Consider the following 17,942-nt stretch of genomic DNA (forward strand, 5'->3'; position numbering starts at 1 on the left):
AGAATGGGGGGAAAAAAAGAAAAAGAATGGGGAAATTCAGTTTAACACACAGAAATTCAAGAGGAGCCGGGCGGTGGTGGCGCACGCCTGTAATCCCAGTACTCGGGAGGCAGAGGCAGGAGGATCTCTGTGAGTTCGAGGCCAGCCTGGGCTACCAAGTGAGTTCCAGGAAAGGTACAAAGCTACACAGGGGAACCCTGTCTCGAAAAACCAAAAACAAAACCAAAAACAAAACCAAAAAACCAAAAAACCAAAACCAAAACAAACAGAAATTTAAGAGGAAATTTCAAGACTTTGATCAGAAGCTTTCAGTGCTGGTGCTATGTGCTACTGCATTGTAGACCATTGTAATGTACACAGCAGGCTAAGGAGAAGAATGCTTACCCTCTGAAGACATGATCTAAGAAATGGGGGACAAAAAAAAGAAGAAAAGAAAAAAGAAAAAGAAATGGGGGAACAAGCATTCTGTGGGAACTAGTTAGCCATCAACAAGTCCCTAGTAATGACAACTATGGAAGCAGCTATTGGGAGCCTGAGCCTGTCTTACAAAACAAAGCTGTGGGACAGTACTCATAAACAAGCATGATGAGGTTTTGCCATCTATAAATAATTTTCACGTTGTTGATGTTGTTGAAAGGGTTCCTGCTATGGCTCTTTTCTGGCATGAGAAGCTCTGGGTGAACATCAGCCATGGGATGACCTACTGATGGACCTTCTCAAAGTACTCTTTGGAAGCTGTTGGACTTGGCTTGATCTGAAAATTAAAATTAAATTGGGTAAGAGAGACATCATGATAGTAGTCTCAACAGTGAGCTTAGAGCTCCAGTTTTAAACTAAAATTTCTTCACTTTTGAAGATTAGCCTATTTTTTTTCAAAACCCATAGATGAAAGCTAACTAGCAGCCTGCGTAGGAACTGTCCACCTCAGTGTCACCCACCCACATGCATCCAACACCTCTGTTGGCTCCCTAGATAGATTATTCTTGAGGCAGAGAAGACTTGGAATTGGGGCCTGGTGCTCTGAGGAAAACAACATACCGTAGGGGACTCTGGTGTCCAGTTGGCAGGACAGACTTCTCCATGGGTCTCCACAAACTGGAAAGCCTTTACCAAACGGAGGGTTTCTTCCACACTGCGGCCCACCGGGAGGTCATTGACACTCAGATGCTTGATGACACCATTAGGGTCAATAATGAAGAGGCCTCTGCACAGAATTTATCCTCGTCAGTGCTAACAGAACTAGGGCCAACAACTCTCATTTCTATCCTTTTATGTCTTTGATTCTCTTTTAGTAAATTCATTAAGCTGTCAAATGCTTAAAAATGGGAGTTTTAGGGACTGAAGAGACTGCTTAGCAATTAATAGCTTGTAATGTCTATACAGAGGACCTGAGTTCAGTTTGTAGAACCCATGAAGGGCAGCACACAACTGCCTGGAACTCCTGCTCCAGGGGACTTGACATCCTCTTACAACCTCCAAGAGCAAGTTTACCAGCATGCACATACTTCCACACAGTCACATATACATAAGTAAAATTAAACCTTAAAAAGAGAAACTAGTGCTGGAAAGATGGCTCAGAGGTCAAGAACACTGGCTACTCTTTCAGAGGTCCTGAGTTCAATTCCCAGCAACCATATATGGTAGCTCACAACTATCTATAACGAGATCTGGTGCCCTCCTCTAGTGTACAGGCATACATGCAGACAGAACACTGCATATAATAAATAAATAAATCTTTAAAAAAAGAAAGAAAAACCAACCTGGAATTAGTACTATACAAAAAGTTTGTCACCTTTCAGTAATGACAGATGCTTTGATAATGTCAGGCTACCATGTAAAGCATATGTTAAGGAACATTGCAAAACTGTACCCACAATATGATGTATGTAAAAGGAACAAACTAGAAACAATAAAGACTTTTATTCAGTGACCTAGAAAACATTCTTTAGATTCCTATATCAGACTCTGGTAAAGTAACCACATAAATGTAAGAAGAAAAGATTATGTTATCTACATCCAGTGAATATTTAAAACTTTCCCTTTTGATTTATTTGTGTGTGTTGTATATGCATGCATGCAAATACCTATGGAATCCAGTAGACGGTGTTGGATTCCCCGGAGTAGGAGTTATAAGTGGCTGTAAGCGGTGCGATGTGGGCCCTGAAATTGAACTCTGTTCTCTGCAACAGCAGTAAGTATCCATAACCGCTGAGTCATCTTTCCAGCACCTCACAATTTCTTTTTTTTTTTCCTCCCCCTAATGAGACAAGGTCTCTCTACACAGTCCTAGCACTCACTAGTTAGACCAGGATGGCCTAGAACTCACAGAGATCTGCTTTTCTCTGCTTCCATAGTGCTGGGGTTAAAGGTGTATACTACCATACCTAGCTTCAAAATCCCTCCCTCTTAAAGGGATACAAGGACTTCAGTTGTCAACTACATAGGGAAAGGGCAAAGTATAGAGGAGCTTCTTCTTCTCCTGTCTGAATCCAGGCTTTGGGCCTGATCTTATTCTTCTTGTGCCTGATCTCTGAGGGAGCCAGCTACAGTTCCTAGAAAGTAGTAGAGGCAGACCTAGGAAAGAACAGAGGCCACAAACTCTAGAATCTAGAGAGAAGACTAACTTGTCAGCTTTCTCTGTTAGCCCCAGAAAGAAAATAGTAATAGTCACTACAAAACTAGAAGATCCACAGTGTGGTAGTTTGAATGTAATTCATTGGGACTGGCACTATTAGGAGGCGTGGCTTGTTGGAGTAGGTATGGACTTTTTGGAGGAAGTGTGTCACTGTGAGGGTGGGCTTTGAGGTCTGATATATGCTTAAGTCACACCCAGGTTCTCAGTTCACTTCTGTGTTCAAGAAGATAAACAGATTAAAGGGAGAGGGTGACACAGGGCAAGAGCCCACCCAGCTAAGTTTCCAACTTGTGTAAAGGAATTAAAGAAAAGCTTAGTGCTGGGTGTGGTGATGCACACCTTTAATCCCAGGACTCCAGAAGCAGAGGCTGGTGGATCTCTGAGTTTGGGGCCAGCCTAGTCTACAGATCCAGTTTCAGGACAGCCAAGCTTAGACAGTGAAGGACACCACCAAAACCAGAAAGTTGGTAAAGATGTAATTGAATGAGGGGGCCATGTTCCAGCACTAGTAAGCAGCAGAGCTTGGAAGCTTTGGCCATGGGATTCCAGTTTTAAGGATAGAAGGGTTATGGAATCTGCCTCCATGGCTAAGGGAAGCCGCATCAGACATCAGACATGGAGATACAGAGTTTGGAGTTTGTCCAGCTAGGTTTTGGTCTTGCTTTGGTCCAGTATTTCCTCACCATGCTCCCTTCCCTATGTTTTGAAATGGTAATGATTTGATTTTATAGGGGATCACAGTTAAGAGACTGCATGAATCTCACTAGAGACTTTGAACTTTGGACTTTTAAACATTGTTGAGATTGTGATAGACTATGGGGACTTTTGAAGTTGGACTAAATACATTTTGCATTATGATATTGCTACAAACTTATGGGGGCCAGGGAATGGAATGTGGTAGTTTGAATGTAATTGGCCCCTGTAAGCTCATTGGGAATGGCACTATTACGAGATGTAGCTTTGTTGGAGTAGGTATGGCCTTGTTGGAGGAAGTATGTCAATGTAGGGGTGGTCTGTCTCTGAGGTCTCATATATGTTCAAGCCACACCCAGTGTCTCAGTTCACTTTCTGTTGCCTGCAGATCAAAGATGTAGAATTCTTAGCTCCTTCTCTAGCACCATGTCTGCCTGCATGCTGCCATGTCCCACCATGATGATAATGGACTGAACCTCTGAACTGTATGTAAGCCACCCAATTAAATGTTTTCTTTTATAAGAGTTGCCATGGTTATGATGTCTCTTCATGGCAACAGAAACCCTAACTAAGACATACAGGAAGAAAACATAACAGACTACGCTTTCTCCTGCCACTGCTAACTATGGAGGAGCTTGGCTTTGGTTTACTAAGGAAAACAGTAATCTTGAAGTCAACAAGGCTGAGTTCCAAAAGGCTGCCAGCACTGAGTTTCAAGATGAGTTGGGTTCAGCTAACAGCCAGCCCTCAGGGCAACTGCGTGGTATCCCAAGGTGTAGCTCTTTTCTCCTTCATGAAGTTAGTTCCTGGGTCCCTCCTTCATTCCTGTTCTCGGAGACATCAAGATGACAGCTAAAGCCTGTGTTCTCATGAAGGAACACTCAAGAAGGCTGCATGTGAACATGGGATGGTTTAAGACAACTTTTCCCAGTCCCATCAAATGAAAGAACATAGAAAGCACAGGCTACAACTGCCTGGAGCTGTTCTCTAAACTACCTCATCAGGTTATTCCTGTATACCTACCGGAGACTCACCTTCATTTTATCTATGAGAAAACTGAGGCACAAAAAGGCAAATAACTTGCCCCAAATCACAAAGCCTAAGAAGCCAAGTTTAAAAAGAAATCAAACCCTGTCTTGTTTGGTTCCAAGGCTTATACAACACCATCTCCACTGAGAGAGAGAGAGACAGATAGTCAGATCTTCAAAAAGCCTTTCTCCCAAACAGTTCAATTGCTTCAGTGCCAGGAATAGCCATTATTGAAGGGCTCCTGGACTGTTAAAGAGAATGATCAGTGGGGCCATCAAGACACTGGCATTCTTCCCTAAAAGAAGAGCCAGGTAGTGGACTGAGCACACATCTTGGCCATTTCTGAAGACTTACAACCCTCACAGAAGCTATTTTTCATCAGTGCCTAAGTATAAAAAAAAAAAAAAAAAAAAAAAAAAAAAGGCTTTTTCAGGGGGCAGGGAGGTGGCTCAAAAGCTAACTCCTACAGAAGACTTAGGTTAGATTCCCAACATCCATATGGTAGCTAACAACCATTTATAACTCTAGTTCCAGGGGATATGACCTCCAAGGGGAGTGCTTGCATATTATGCATAGACATATATGCAGACAAAACACACCCATACACATAAAATAAAATAAATTTGTGATGTCTATTTTTGTATGTCAACCTGACTATATCTGGATTTAACTAAAACCCAAATGACTGGTTATACCCGTGAGGTTTTTTTTTTTTTTTTTTCCTTTTCTTTTCCAGACAGATTTCTCTGTGCCCTGGCTGTCCAGTAGTTTACTCTGTAGACCAGGCTAGCCTCTAACTCAGAGATCCACCCACCTCTGCCTCCAAAGTGCTGGGATCAAAGATGTGCCCTAATACTACTGAGCAATTTTTTCTAATTAAATCATTTTAAGTGGGAAGACCCACTTCTAATTCAGATCCTTGAAGTGGGAAGATACACCTTTAATCTGGACTACACCTTCTGCTGTCATCCTATATAAAGGACAAGAAAGAAGAAAGCTTGCTCTCTCTTTGCCTGCTTGTTCACTCTTGATAGCAAGTTAATTCCTTCACTGGCATTAGAGCCACTTCTTGATTCTGGAGTATACTGAAGACCAGCTGAGACAACCAACCTCATGGACTGAACAAATACTGGATTCTTAGACCTTTCATTAGTAGACAGTCATTGTTAGACTAGTTAGACTAGTTACAGACCACAGCCTATAGAACATTCTAATAAACATCCTGTAAATAACACACACACACACACACACACACACACACACACACACTGTTAAATTCTGAACTCTAATACAAAATCTAAATTAAAGAAAAAAAAGCTTCTGCTTCTGACAACGTTTTACCATCCAGGTATAGGTGGAACCAAAATGAATGCAAATTAAAGGATAGTGTGGGGCTATATATCCAAACCCTGTCTCAAAAAATCAAAACCAACAAGAAACCAAACCTGTATTCCTTCCTGAGAGTTTTACCAAAACTGACAAGCATTTCTTAGAATCTTTATAAATCCTCAAGAATTAAGATGACACTAAAATACGCAAAACCATCCCGTCTCTAAGGTACAGCTCTTACCTGAGTGCAATACCAGCACCTTCCAACAGCACTCCGTAGTCTCGGGCTATTTGCTTAGTTAAATCCGACAACAGCGTAATGTTCATGTGGCCCAAACCACCACTCTAATAAAAAGGCAAACAGGACTGGTTTTCTCAGATGGTTCTACAAGGTCTGAACCATATACCAATGTTTAAATGTAACAATGATGGTGGTTAAGTAACAGTAAACGCACATTAGAGAGTTCCGTTTAACTTCCTCCTGCAACCTGCCTAAAGTAGATACAATTATATTTGCCATTATATATATTTTTTAAGTTTACTTTTATTTTATATGTCTGGAATATTTTACCTGCATACCATGAGCATGAAGTGTCTGAAGAGGCCAGGAGAGGGCATCAGATACCCTGGAACTGGAGTTAAAACATGTTGTGAGCTGCCATATGGATACCGGGAACTGAACCTGGGTCCTCTTAAAGAACAGCAGCGTTCTTAACTGATGAACCATCTCTCCAGTTCCTATTATTTTCTTGTATTAACTGATGTGTGTGTGTGGGGGGAGGGTGTGCACATGTGTGGAGGTGAAGACAACTTTGTGGAGCTGCTCTGTCCTTCCACTTTATGTGAGTTCCAATGATAGAATTCAGGTTGTCAGGTTTGCTCAGCAAGCACTTTACCTGCAGAATCACCTCCATGGCCCATCTCCACTACTTTAATGATGAGGAAACTGAAGTGCAAAACAACTAAGGACTATTTTTCTTCAGGACTCTGCTATAGAGTCTGACTGACCTTTATCTTTTTGAGACAGAGTCTCATGCAGCCAGACTGGCCTCCAATTTACTATGTAGCCAATGATGACCTTGAACTTTTGATCTTCCTGCCTTTACCTTGGAATTCTGGGATCATAGGCTATGCAAACCCACCTAGTTTATATGGTACTGGGGACTGAACCCAAGGCTTCTTGGCATATTAAGTAAAAGCTCTAAGCACACCCTGCTCTCTTTTTCCAATTGTTAAAGCAGTTGTTGAGATGAAAACTAATTTCTCAAATATAAAAATAAAGGAGTGACAAATTACTCAAGTCATTGTTGTTAGTCCGGGATCATACCTAGTGAAATTTTGATTCTTTTTCTAGCAGATTTCTAGACAACATCACACAGAACAGTATAGCAAGCTATATGGGTTCAAAGTACAGGCCTAAGGAGGCAATATAACTAGCCATGTTCCCTGTCTTACTGAGCCTGTCTCCATTACTATTTGAACCTTGGAAAATATACATGGAATGAGCAGTAAAGACAATACAATGTCCAGGGAGTTGTTACTACAACAGTTTACAGACTGCTAAAAGGCAAGGATCTATAAATGGCCTACTTCAGGAGGATATGGCTCACCTGGTACAGAGCTTATCTAGCATGCATGAAGCCCTGGATTTGATCCCCAGGAAGACATAAACCAGGTTCTGATCCTAGCACTTGGAAGTGGAGGCTGCAGAATCAATGTCATCTGAGCTAATACATCCAGTTAAGAGGCCAGCCTGAAATACATGAGACACTGTTTTTGAAAGGAAGAAAGGGGGGGGGGGGGAAGGCAGGCAGGTAGGCAAGAAACTCACTCCAGACTGGCTATGCTCTGACAATCTCTAGGCTTTCTCTTAAATCTCTTATGTTAGTACAGGGGTCAGGGGTAGCTAGAGAATGAGGAAGAGACACTGGTCAATGATTAGTTAGATAAGAGGAATAAGTTCTGTTCTTCCGGTTGGGGATTTAGCTCAGTGATAGAAAGCGCAAGGCCCTGGGTTTGATCCTCAGCTCAAAAAAAAAAAAAGTTCTGTTCTTCTGTATAGTAGGTGATATAGTTAGAACATATTGTATTTTTTAAACTAGCTAAAAGAGGATTTTTGTTTTGTTTTTTGAGATAGGGTCTCACCATGTGGCTCTGGCTGCCCTGGAACTCACTAGGTAGACCATGTTAGCTTAAAACGCACAAAGATCCTCCTGCTTCTGCAGGAGGGCTAGGATTAAAGGTATGAACCACCCTGTCCAGCTAAAAAAGGATTTTGAATGTCATGGCCACAAAGAAATGACTGAGGAAATAGAGTACTGAAAAGCCTATTTTAATCCTTGCACAATATATACATGTATCAAAACATCACATTGTTACCCATAAATATATATAATATTTTTATTGTGTGGTCTGTATTATTTGTGATTGAGAAATGAAACCAAAGAATAATAAAATAAAACCAAGGAAAGGTGACTGTCAACCAACCTACCTTCCTTGGTGTATTGATCCAGGCAAGATGGCTAAAGTGGGAATCCACCGAAACAGCAACCACTTCACAGTTTACATCATGAAATTCGTTGGCTTTGTCACTGAAAGCAACGATTTCTGTAGGACACACAAATGTGCTTGGGGAAAAAAGAAAGTTTCATCAGATCATGTAAAGACAAAAATTTAAGACATAAACATTAAGTTGTCTAAAAACTAAATTGATTTGCTTAAGGGGTGAAAAAAGTGAAATGGGCTGGGTTGGGGGCACATACCTTTAATCCCAGAACTCAGAAGGTAGAGGCAGGAGAGTATTTGTTCAGCTTGGTTTACACATAGAGACCATGCTGCCACTTTTCCTCAACCCCCCCCCCCCAAAAAAAAAAGCAAGCTTCCTTCTTTCTAGTTGCTGGGCATAGTGGTGTGTATTTTTAATCCAAGCACTAGGGAGGCAGAGGCAGGCTGATCTCTGTGAGTTGAGGCTAGCCTGGTCTACAGTGAGTTCCAAGACAGCCAGGGCTATGGAGAGATACCCTGCCTCAATCAGTCAGTCAATCAATCAATCAATCAATCTTCAGGGATTGGGGAGGCATACTTTGAAGACTTAAAAAGGAAACCTGTACTTAAATAAAGCAGCTTTATGAAAAACTCATTTCTTATACTACTTTCTCATTTTTCCAACCAGACTGGTATAAAGTTTAAACTGGCTTAGAGAACCATTAATCAAAAGCTTGTAATACAGAACTGTGCTGTGGGATGTTCTGTATGTCAAATGTGTTGCTCTGATTGGTTAAAATAAATAAAGTGCTGATTGGCCAGTAGCCAGGCAGGAAGGATAGGGTAGGCGGGACAAGGAAGAGGAGGAGGCTGGGAACAGGAAGGCTGGGGGAGACACCACCAGCCGCAGCCATGAGAAGCAACATGTAAAGACACTGGTAAGCCATAAGCCATGTGGCAAAGTATAAACTAACAGAAATGGGTTAATTTAAGATAGAAGAAGTAGATAACAAGAAGCCTGCCACGGCCATACAGTTTATAAGTCATATAAGTCTCTGTGTGCTTACTTGGTTGGGTCTGAGAGACTGTGGGACTGGTGGGTGAGGGAGATTTGTCCTGACTCTGGGCCAGGTAGGAAAACTCTAACTACAGAACTGTATTAAACGTTGAGAGCATAATCCAGTGATGAAGTGCTTGCCTAGCATGCCCAAGGCCTGGGGTTTGATCCCTAGGACCACCAGAAAAAGAAACAGAACTATATTAAAACTCCTCCATGAGAGTCAGCAGTGGTGGTGCACGCCTTTAATCCCAGCACTCAGAAGGCTGAGGCAGGCAGATCTCTTTGAGTTTGAGGCCAGCTTGGTCTACAGAGTGAGATCCAGGACAGGCAACAAAAAACTACACAGAGAAACCCTGTCTTGAAAAACAAAAACAAAAACAAAACAAAAAACCCGTCCATTAGAAGAAAGGTCATTTCTCTCATTAAGTTCATCCCATGAGCTATAGATAGTCAAGGTCAGTGGACAAAAATCAGAAAGAATCTTCCTCTTCACTAGAAGAAAATTTCAGCGTGGGTTAGAAAACAACACCAGTTGGACATGAAAGCATTATAGAATCATACTTACAAATCCAAAGGGTAGAAGAAAAGCACCAAGTATTTCCCCTTAAAGTCGTCCAGACTCAGCTCTTTGAACTCTCCATTGACAACAGCTGTACCCTTAAAATAGGGTGCATGCTGTGTGACTGCAGGGGTGTGAAATGTGGAACCTAAAAGAGACCACACCCTTGTATGTAGCTTGTCATCCACCACATCAAGCACTGCATTTTATTTAAACTTCTTTCATTGAAACTTATCAAATAAATTAATTATGTATCAGAACTGGTGATATGTTATTAATACAACTCAACGACATGGTTCACTGCAATTGTACATCTTAGGTCAGTAATTTTCTCTTCAACAAAGTTCTAAATTATATACAAATCCAACTCAGTGGCAGGTAGAAGTGTGTGTGCACAAACACATATGAGCATGAATATGGAGAATGGAAGACACCCTCCGGTATTGATTCTCAGAAGCCATATACCACTTTTTTTTTTTTAAAAAAAAACATTTTCTTTCTCACAAACTTAGAGATCACCAAGTAGGCTAGCTGGACACAAGTGCATACTACCATGTTTGGTTATATGTGGGTTCTAATGGTCAAACTGGAGTTCTTGTGCTAGCTTACTGCCTGATTTAGCTATCACTCCAGCAATGAAGAAAAATTAAAAACAACAACAACCAACAAAAAACAAACAAACCCCCCCCCCCAAAAAAAAAAAAACCACCCTTAGTATCAAGCAGCAGGGTTGGCTCTTAACCTCAATAGAGAGAATGGAGTCTGGGTGGTTCTGATGCAGGAAGACAGCTGTTTTAAAAAAGATTAGGCTATCAGGAAGGCAATGACTATAGTTATCTCAGTGAGAAGCACTGAGGTGTGGCAGAAAGAACATCAAGAACAGATAGATGCAGGACATATTTCAAAGCTGGAGTGGGGTGGGGTACAGGCATAGCTTAGTGGTGTTTTGTGTATTCATTTTATCCAGTGATCTTTTTATTACTGAGTTGTAATTTAGGTATCTTAGAGGAATATCTTTTTTTTTTAATTTTCCAAAATATTTTTAAAAAAATTTTTATAATTTAATTTTACATATCAGCCACGGATTCCCCTGTCCTCCCTCCTTCCCCCCCCCCCCCCCATTCCCATCTCCTCCAGGGCAAGGACTCCCCTGGGGATTCAGCTCAACCTGGTAGATTCCAGTCCCCTCCTCCCAGGTTGAGCAAAGTGTCCCCGCCTATGCCCCATGTCCCAAACAGCCAGCTCATGCACAAAGGACAGGTCCCAGTCCCACTGCCTGGGAGCCACCCAAACAGTTCAAGCTAATCAACTGTCTCACTTATCTAGAGGGCCTGATCCAGTTGGGGGCTCCTCAGCTATTGGTTCATGTGTTTCCACTAGTTTGGTTATTTGTCCCTGTGATTTTTCCAATCTTGGTCTCAACAATTCTCAATCATACAATCCCTCCTCATTCTTGCCAATTGGACTCCTGGAGCTCCACCTGGGGCCTGGCCATGGATCTCTGCATCCACTTCCATCAGTCACTGGATGAGAGTTCTAGCATGACAGTTAGGGTGTTTGGCCATCCGGATCACCAGAGTAGGTCAGTTAAGGCTTTCTCTCAACCATTGCCAGCAGTCTATTGTGGAGGTATTTTGTGGATTTCTGGGGACCTCTCTAGTACTTTGCTTCTTCCTATTCCCATGGGGTCTTCATTTATCATGATCTCTTTTTTATTAAGTATATTATACAAGTTTTTCCTTTTTCCTTGACTATGGTTTTCTCTACTCATTTCCTTTCTTTCCTTGTTTTTTTCTTTCTTTTTGTTTGTTTGTTTGTTTCCATACAGGGTCTCACACTAAGGCGGCCCTATTGGCCTCAAACTTGTGGCAATCCCCTTGTGAGTACCTCCCCATTGCTGAGGTTACAGATATGCACTAACCACATCTGGCCGCCCTTTTCTTTTTTCTCTGACACAGGGCCTTCCTATTTAACCCAGGCTGGCCTCAAACTTGTGTTGATACTCTAACTGCCTGCCTCATCCACCCAAGGCCTGAAATTTCAATTGTGTACTACTACGCCTGACTTTCTCCATTTCCTTCTTTTTTTCCCCCACTGAGAAAGGGTTTCTCTGTGTACTCCTGGCTGTTCTGAAACTTACTCTATAGACCAGGCTGGTCTAGAATTCAGAGATCCACTTGCCTTTGTCTCTTGAGTGCTGGGATTAAAGGTGTGTGCCAACACCAACAGCTTCCATTCATTTTCTTCATGTTCCTTAAAGGTAGGTCTTAAATTTTTGATACTGCCAATTACTCACTGTTCCTAAACAATTCCTTATGGATCTGGCCATCTCTACACATTCTCATACTGCATTTTTAAAAGCTCTAAGGACAAGTCTCATGCACAGCCAAGGTCCAGAGTTGTTGGCATGGGTTCTCTTTGCTTGGGTGCAACTAGAACACAGTAACACTTACTGGTGCTAAAGGCAAACTTTGCTTGGGCAGAGGTAGACCACAGTATGTCTGTCAAGCAGGTTCTTCTAGAAGCAACAGGCCTAAGAACTGCTGAGGCAGAAATACCCCTGGAAATGGCACTCACATGCTGAGCAACCTGGAAAGAGAAATGCTTTCTATTAGGAAGACTTTCTGGAAGGGTGACTAAAGTCTGACCTTGCTGCTGTGGCCCTTTGTCAATGGTAGCCTTAGCTGTTCGTTTTCCCTGTGAACCAAATACCAAATCAAATTAAAAGCACATTTCCTTTTTCCTTCTTCTTCCTTAAAGACTGCAAGGCCGAGGGAATCGTAAGAACACAGCCTCAAGAATAAAAATCTCCAGATGACTCCAAAAATTCAGTAAGGCTAGGCCAGGCTGAGAAGTTAGTTAAGCGTCCCCCCTTCCCCACCCCCTCCAAATCTGCTGCACACGTGGCCCTATCAAGGTTTTTCTCAGAAAAGGTCCTTTCCAGGCTCTCAAGCAAAAAAATAGGAGAAAGTTCATGCCCTGGGAGAGTTTGGCCAGTGCTCAAGGGAAGTGTTGGCTCAACTCTGATGCCCAGCATGGCTACGGGAGAAGGTAGATACTGCCTTGAGGGGAGGATGGTTCCCAAGGGGGTAAGTAGTAGCCTGCAGTCACCAGAGAACAGCAGGTAACTGGGCAGAGTCCGGCCTGAAGTGGGAGTAGAAAGCAGCTCCGGTTACTGTAGCACTTTGTTCACATTCAGATTTAAGTGTGAGCCCACAGCTACGTCAAAATGTGGCATCACTCATTCCATGGTAAAGAAAGGAAAGCAAACTGAGGTTCAGAAATGAGAAGTTATGCCAGGCGTTGGTGCCGCACACCTTTGATCCCAGCATTCGGGAGGCAGAGGCATGCGTATCTCTATGAGTTCGTGGTCTACAAAGAGAGTTGCAGGACAGCCTGGGAGGGAAAGGAATAAGTCTCTTGCCCAAGGTCATATTTAATGACAGACCCTAGAACACGGGACCCAAAACGCTGGCCTACAAAGCCAGACCTGGCTGCTTTAGTGAGTGAAGAAGCAGCAAGGGGACCCTCGACTCAGAGAACCAAAAGACTCCGGAGGTGGGGTGGGGGGCGCACCACCCGCTGGAACTAGTGGGACAAGCTGTTCTGCGCAGGCGCAGGGGCCTCGCGGGCCTCAGGAAGCCTCTCAGTGCGTGAGGTCAGTGTAGAAGCCAGTAGACCCAAGAGGGCGTGATCCGGTCCAGGAAGAAGGTCCCGGGGTCGCAGCTGTGTCATGCATCTGCCCAGCTGGCAGCCACTCACCGAGGACCAGAGCAACCTTCCTGCAGCGGCCGCCATCTTCAACGCTGGAAGAGAGTTAGCCGGAAAAGCCTGCGAGCAGCGGGTCCACGAAGAGTGTGAGTCTTCTACGTAGGGCGTGGTTTCTGAGCGGGGCTTCCCGTCTGGGGGCGGGGCCTCGGTGGGCGGGGTTGGGTTTACAGGGTGGGGCCGAGGCGGGAAGGGTGTAGCTTAGTGGTTGAGTGAACTGGCTTAAGGTAGAAGGCTGAGAAGGACCCCTTCCTGCTCAGGGCCACATTCCCTCTTGGCCTCTTGAGTAGCTGAATGCTTGTTTTCCTATTGGTTGTACCAACCTATAAAGACCTAATGAAAGTTATCAAGTAGATACTTATTTCCCTATTTCCTGTTTATTTTGTTTTCTTAACTTTGTGTGGTGGAAACTATGTCTGTGAGAAGATCCAGTTCCCTTTCTACCTCAGGTAGAATCTTCTGGCTTCTGCATTAAATGGAATGAATTTAGTTGTTTGAGTTCTATAATAAGCTAAGTGACTTAGAGACATCAAAGCTTACAGTGCTTGTAAACCTTTGGGATTGTGTGGGGGCTTCCATTTTGGCCTGTCCTCAAAACTGGGATAATTGGGACACATTTTAAATCAATTTATTTGTTAACCGATACTGAGTGGAGGGCACGGTTTTGAAGCTGCACATCAGTCACATGGTATTCACAGTGAATGCCATCTCTCAGCTGGTATTTTCCAAACACTGTTCTGTTACTACTTTAGTTTCTCAAATCTGCATATCATCTAAGTAATATTTAATATTTTCTTTAAACTAGCTCACTTTATTAAAAAGCACAAATGATCTTATTTGACAAGAAATGTTAAACAGGAAAAACTTATAACAGTTTAAATAGAAAATAATTAATACAGTAATAAGCCTCAAGCTCCACATGGTGTAGTCTGCACGCCTTTAATCCTCCCAAGTGCTGGGATTAAAGGCCCAGCAAATCTTGTATTTTTAAGGACTCAGTTTTTTCTTTCCTTTCATTCATCCATTTTTTTCTTACTTCTTGGAAAAGAAAAGAATACTTAAAAAGTCTGTAATGATGGCACTATTCTATATGTCAGTGCATATGTCTAAACTCATAGAACTAAACACCAGGAAGAGTAAATTTTATTTTGTATTTATTATTTATGCCGGGTCTTGCTATGTATCCCTGGCAAGCCTGTAACTGGCTATACATATATAGTCAGGCTGACCTCAAACTTGCAGCAATTCTCCTGCCCCTGCCTTTGTAATGCTGAGATTAGAAGTCAGATACTGAACACACAGGATTGTAAAGTTTGAGCTATAAGCAACAGACACCTCCTATGGCCCAAGAAGTACCCCAGGAGCAAATGTCCCTCTATAATAAGTTGGAACTGGCTCCACAGATTTATGAATCCATACAAACTACACCATTTGGAGCTTGAGGCTTATTACTGCTATTCCCAAAGTATCTGCTAGATGGCATCTTCTGTTCACAGAGGAAACTCCTCCAAGGAATGGGCTCTCCAGTCACATCTGCCTGTCTAAACCTTGGGTTTGGGATATCACTCTGGCAGGGACAGATGCACAAGCCTGTAGCCTATGTATTCTACATTACTGTAAAGAAAAATGTCACTCTGTGTAAAGCTTTGTGTTTTTCAATATCTCAGATATTCAACGATTTTATTTAGAATTAACTAGCTAGCTGAGACTTCAATGAAGGAAGAAGCAGGTTCTCTTTTCTGAGAAAAAATAAAATATCCACATACCAATGGTGGCTCACTTTAGATGTGTAAAAGCTTTTTTCTAAGGTTTCTAAGATCATTAGGCCCAGAGTCTGGAGCAAGAGAAAGTTTATGTTATTGTACTATTAAGGTTGCCTTTCCACCTTGCTTCTCCTATGAGTCACTAAGGGCTTAGCCTAAGGTTCCTTTCAGTTTAGCTTGTCTCTTTCTCTTTTAGAAGCAGTTCTTTACCAGGCATGGTAGTACCTGTCTGGAATCTCAGTACATAGAAGGAAGGATGTGGCAGGAGGGTCACCACAAGTTAGAGGACAGTCTGGTCTGTATAGTGAATCCTGGATAGCTAGAGCTATATAGCCAGACCCTGTCTGTAAAAAAAGAAGACATGGGGGCTGAAGACATAGCTCAGAGGTTAAGGGCACTGGCTGCTCTTTCAGAGGCCCTGAGTTCAGTTCTCAGCAACCACATGATGGCTCACAACCATCTATAATGAGATCTGGTGCTCTCTTCTGGTGTGCAGGCATACATGCAGGTGGAACAGTGTATACAAAATCACAAATCTTGAAAAAAAAAAAAAAAAGAAGAACATAGAGCTATCAAGGTGGCTCAGCAGGTAAAGGCACTTGCTGCCAAGCAGGACCACCTTAATTTGATTCCTGAAACTCAACTGGTGGAGGGAGAGAAGACTCCTGAAAGTTGTCTTTTGACTTCCACATGCATGCACATCCATCTGTTAAAAGTATTTGGTACTACAAATAACAAGTGGACTGGTTTTGGTGAGACTAGCTCTGGTCTGATGCTGATCATAAAAAGATAATCTTTTGACAGATGATGGTCATAAAATGAGCCAGGATGATGTCTTAGATTCTTATCTACATTAACAACAACAACAACAACAACAAAAAACCCTTTTCTTTAAAAAAAAAAAAAAAAAGTAAATTACTAGAGTAAAGCACATTTTCTGCCCTGATTCTGAAAGTGCAGAATTAAGGACTATGCTTCTACTGTGTGATATGAGTATTTTGTCTCCACCAAAATGTGTTGATTGTCCAGCACTTAATGAGGTAAAAAATACTTAACTTTCTATAAACAATTTGGGGGTGAGGATCTTATGTTTCTCTCAGGTTGAAATTTGAGTTAAAACCAGCTTGTCTTGTTTCCTAGTTTTAAAGTTGGGTGACCACAGAACTACTGGGTTGATAGCAAGAGACAGCTCTGAGAACAGGGTCCAGTTGGAGAGCTGGAAGTCTGAAGAGATTGGCTTTGGCTTTCTAGACAATACAGACATTTCTATAACATTGGGAGGCTTCACTAAGCCCCACTCTTCTCCTTTAAAGTTTGATCTCACAGGGAGGTGGAGATTTAGATAGATACTTAGCATGATCTAGCTAGTCTCTCAGGCCTCTGAGAGGGCAGAAACTTATCTATATTGGTGCTTCTTACACTTTTCCACTTGGCTCCTTTTGCCCAAGAAATCTTTGGGTGACATGGGCATAAATGAATGTAAAACAGTTATATAAATCAAATATTTGCTGATAAAAATCATAATGAAGTTTCTTATGCATGTTTCAAAGCTGCCATTAGTTACTATGACATTATGATTTATCACCTTCATATTTCCTAGTGAGGACTGGATATCATAGCTCAGATGGTAGAGTGCTTGCCCCACATGTGCAACATCCTGGGGTTTTGTTTTTGTTTTTCTTTCTTTCTTTCTTTCTTTCTTTTTTTTTGTGACATGGTTTCTCTGTGTAGCCCTGGTTGTCCTGGAACTTGATTTATAGACCAGCCTGGCCCCTGCTTCTGACTACTGAATGCTGGGATTAAAGGTGTGTACCACCACCACCTGTCCAAGACCCTGGGTTCTATTCCTAGTGTCATGTAAACTGGGCATGGTGGCAGACACCTGTAATCTAAGAATTTGAGGGGTGGAGGCTGGAGGATCAGAAGTTCAAGATTATCCTGTGCTACACAATGAATCCAAGGCCAATTTGGGCTACATGATAAAAACAACAAAAAACAAAACAGAAAACAACCCACAAACAAAATGTCACAATTTAAAAAAAGTCACAATGAAACTCATACTTGGTACAACTAATAAAAAATGATAATAAAAAAGTGAGCCTACTTCAAAGAAAGGTATTAATAGAAAAACATGATGTTGCACAGCATGGCAACATTTTACATGTGAAATTTGGTGACCATGAGGTCCTTTCAGAATGAGAAAGATGTTAATGGGAAGCCTTGGATTTCCAAGATCCCTTTCAATTCTTGGAATTGTCGTGAAGCCTAAGACCATGTCTTCCTCTACTGGCACAGTCCTCTGTATATCTGTATATATCTCTACAATAACTTTTTTTTCAAGACAGGGTTTTTCCGTGTAACAGCTCTGGCTGTCCTGGAACTCACTCTGTAGAGCAAGCTGGCCTCAAACTCACAGAAATCCGCCTGCTTCTGCCTCCTGAGTGCTAGGATTAAAGGCATGTACCACCACTGCCCAGAAATCTCTACAATAAATCTTATTCCACAGAGTTTGTAGCCCAACTTGCTTTCCTGCTGGTGAAGGAAGTTCCCTGTACTCCATGCAGTGCTTGGCAAATTAGTAAACATTGAAAGGAGAGACTAAAAAAATGGAATATTTCCAGC

The 17,942-nt window shown here is 42.2% G+C and overlaps 1 protein-coding gene across 1 annotated transcript; it reads right to left on the reverse strand.

The window, feature by feature from the left end:
* Positions 1–241: 241 nt before the first annotated feature.
* Positions 242–13,678, reverse strand: Prdx3 (peroxiredoxin 3). Its single transcript, XM_036184874.1, has 7 exons — positions 13,552–13,678; positions 12,243–12,378; positions 9,796–9,937; positions 8,178–8,313; positions 5,928–6,031; positions 1,039–1,204; positions 242–754 (listed from the first exon to the last, which is right to left on the reverse strand). Exons 1-7 carry the CDS (start codon positions 13,585–13,587, stop codon positions 701–703), a joined length of 774 nt encoding a protein of 257 aa, XP_036040767.1. The 5' UTR covers positions 13,588–13,678; the 3' UTR covers positions 242–700.
* Positions 13,679–17,942: the final 4,264 nt, after the last annotated feature.

Source organism: Onychomys torridus, chromosome 1 (genome assembly GCF_903995425.1).
Source record: "Onychomys torridus chromosome 1, mOncTor1.1, whole genome shotgun sequence".
Taxonomy (NCBI): Eukaryota; Metazoa; Chordata; class Mammalia; order Rodentia; family Cricetidae; genus Onychomys; species Onychomys torridus.

Excerpts from the sequence above, each read along its gene's own strand:
- Prdx3 (XM_036184874.1), bottom strand. The coding sequence starts at position 13,587 with ATGGCGGCCGCTGCAGGAAGGTTGCTCTGGTCCTCG. Across the intron at positions 12,379-13,551 it reads GAAGGTTGCTCTGGTCCTCG|GTTGCTCAGCATGTGAGTGC; the intron begins GTGAGTGGCTGC and ends TTCTCTTTCCAG. Across the intron at positions 9,938-12,242 it reads AAAGTTTGCCTTTAGCACCA|GTTCCACATTTCACACCCCT; the intron begins GTAAGTGTTACT and ends GGTCTCTTTTAG.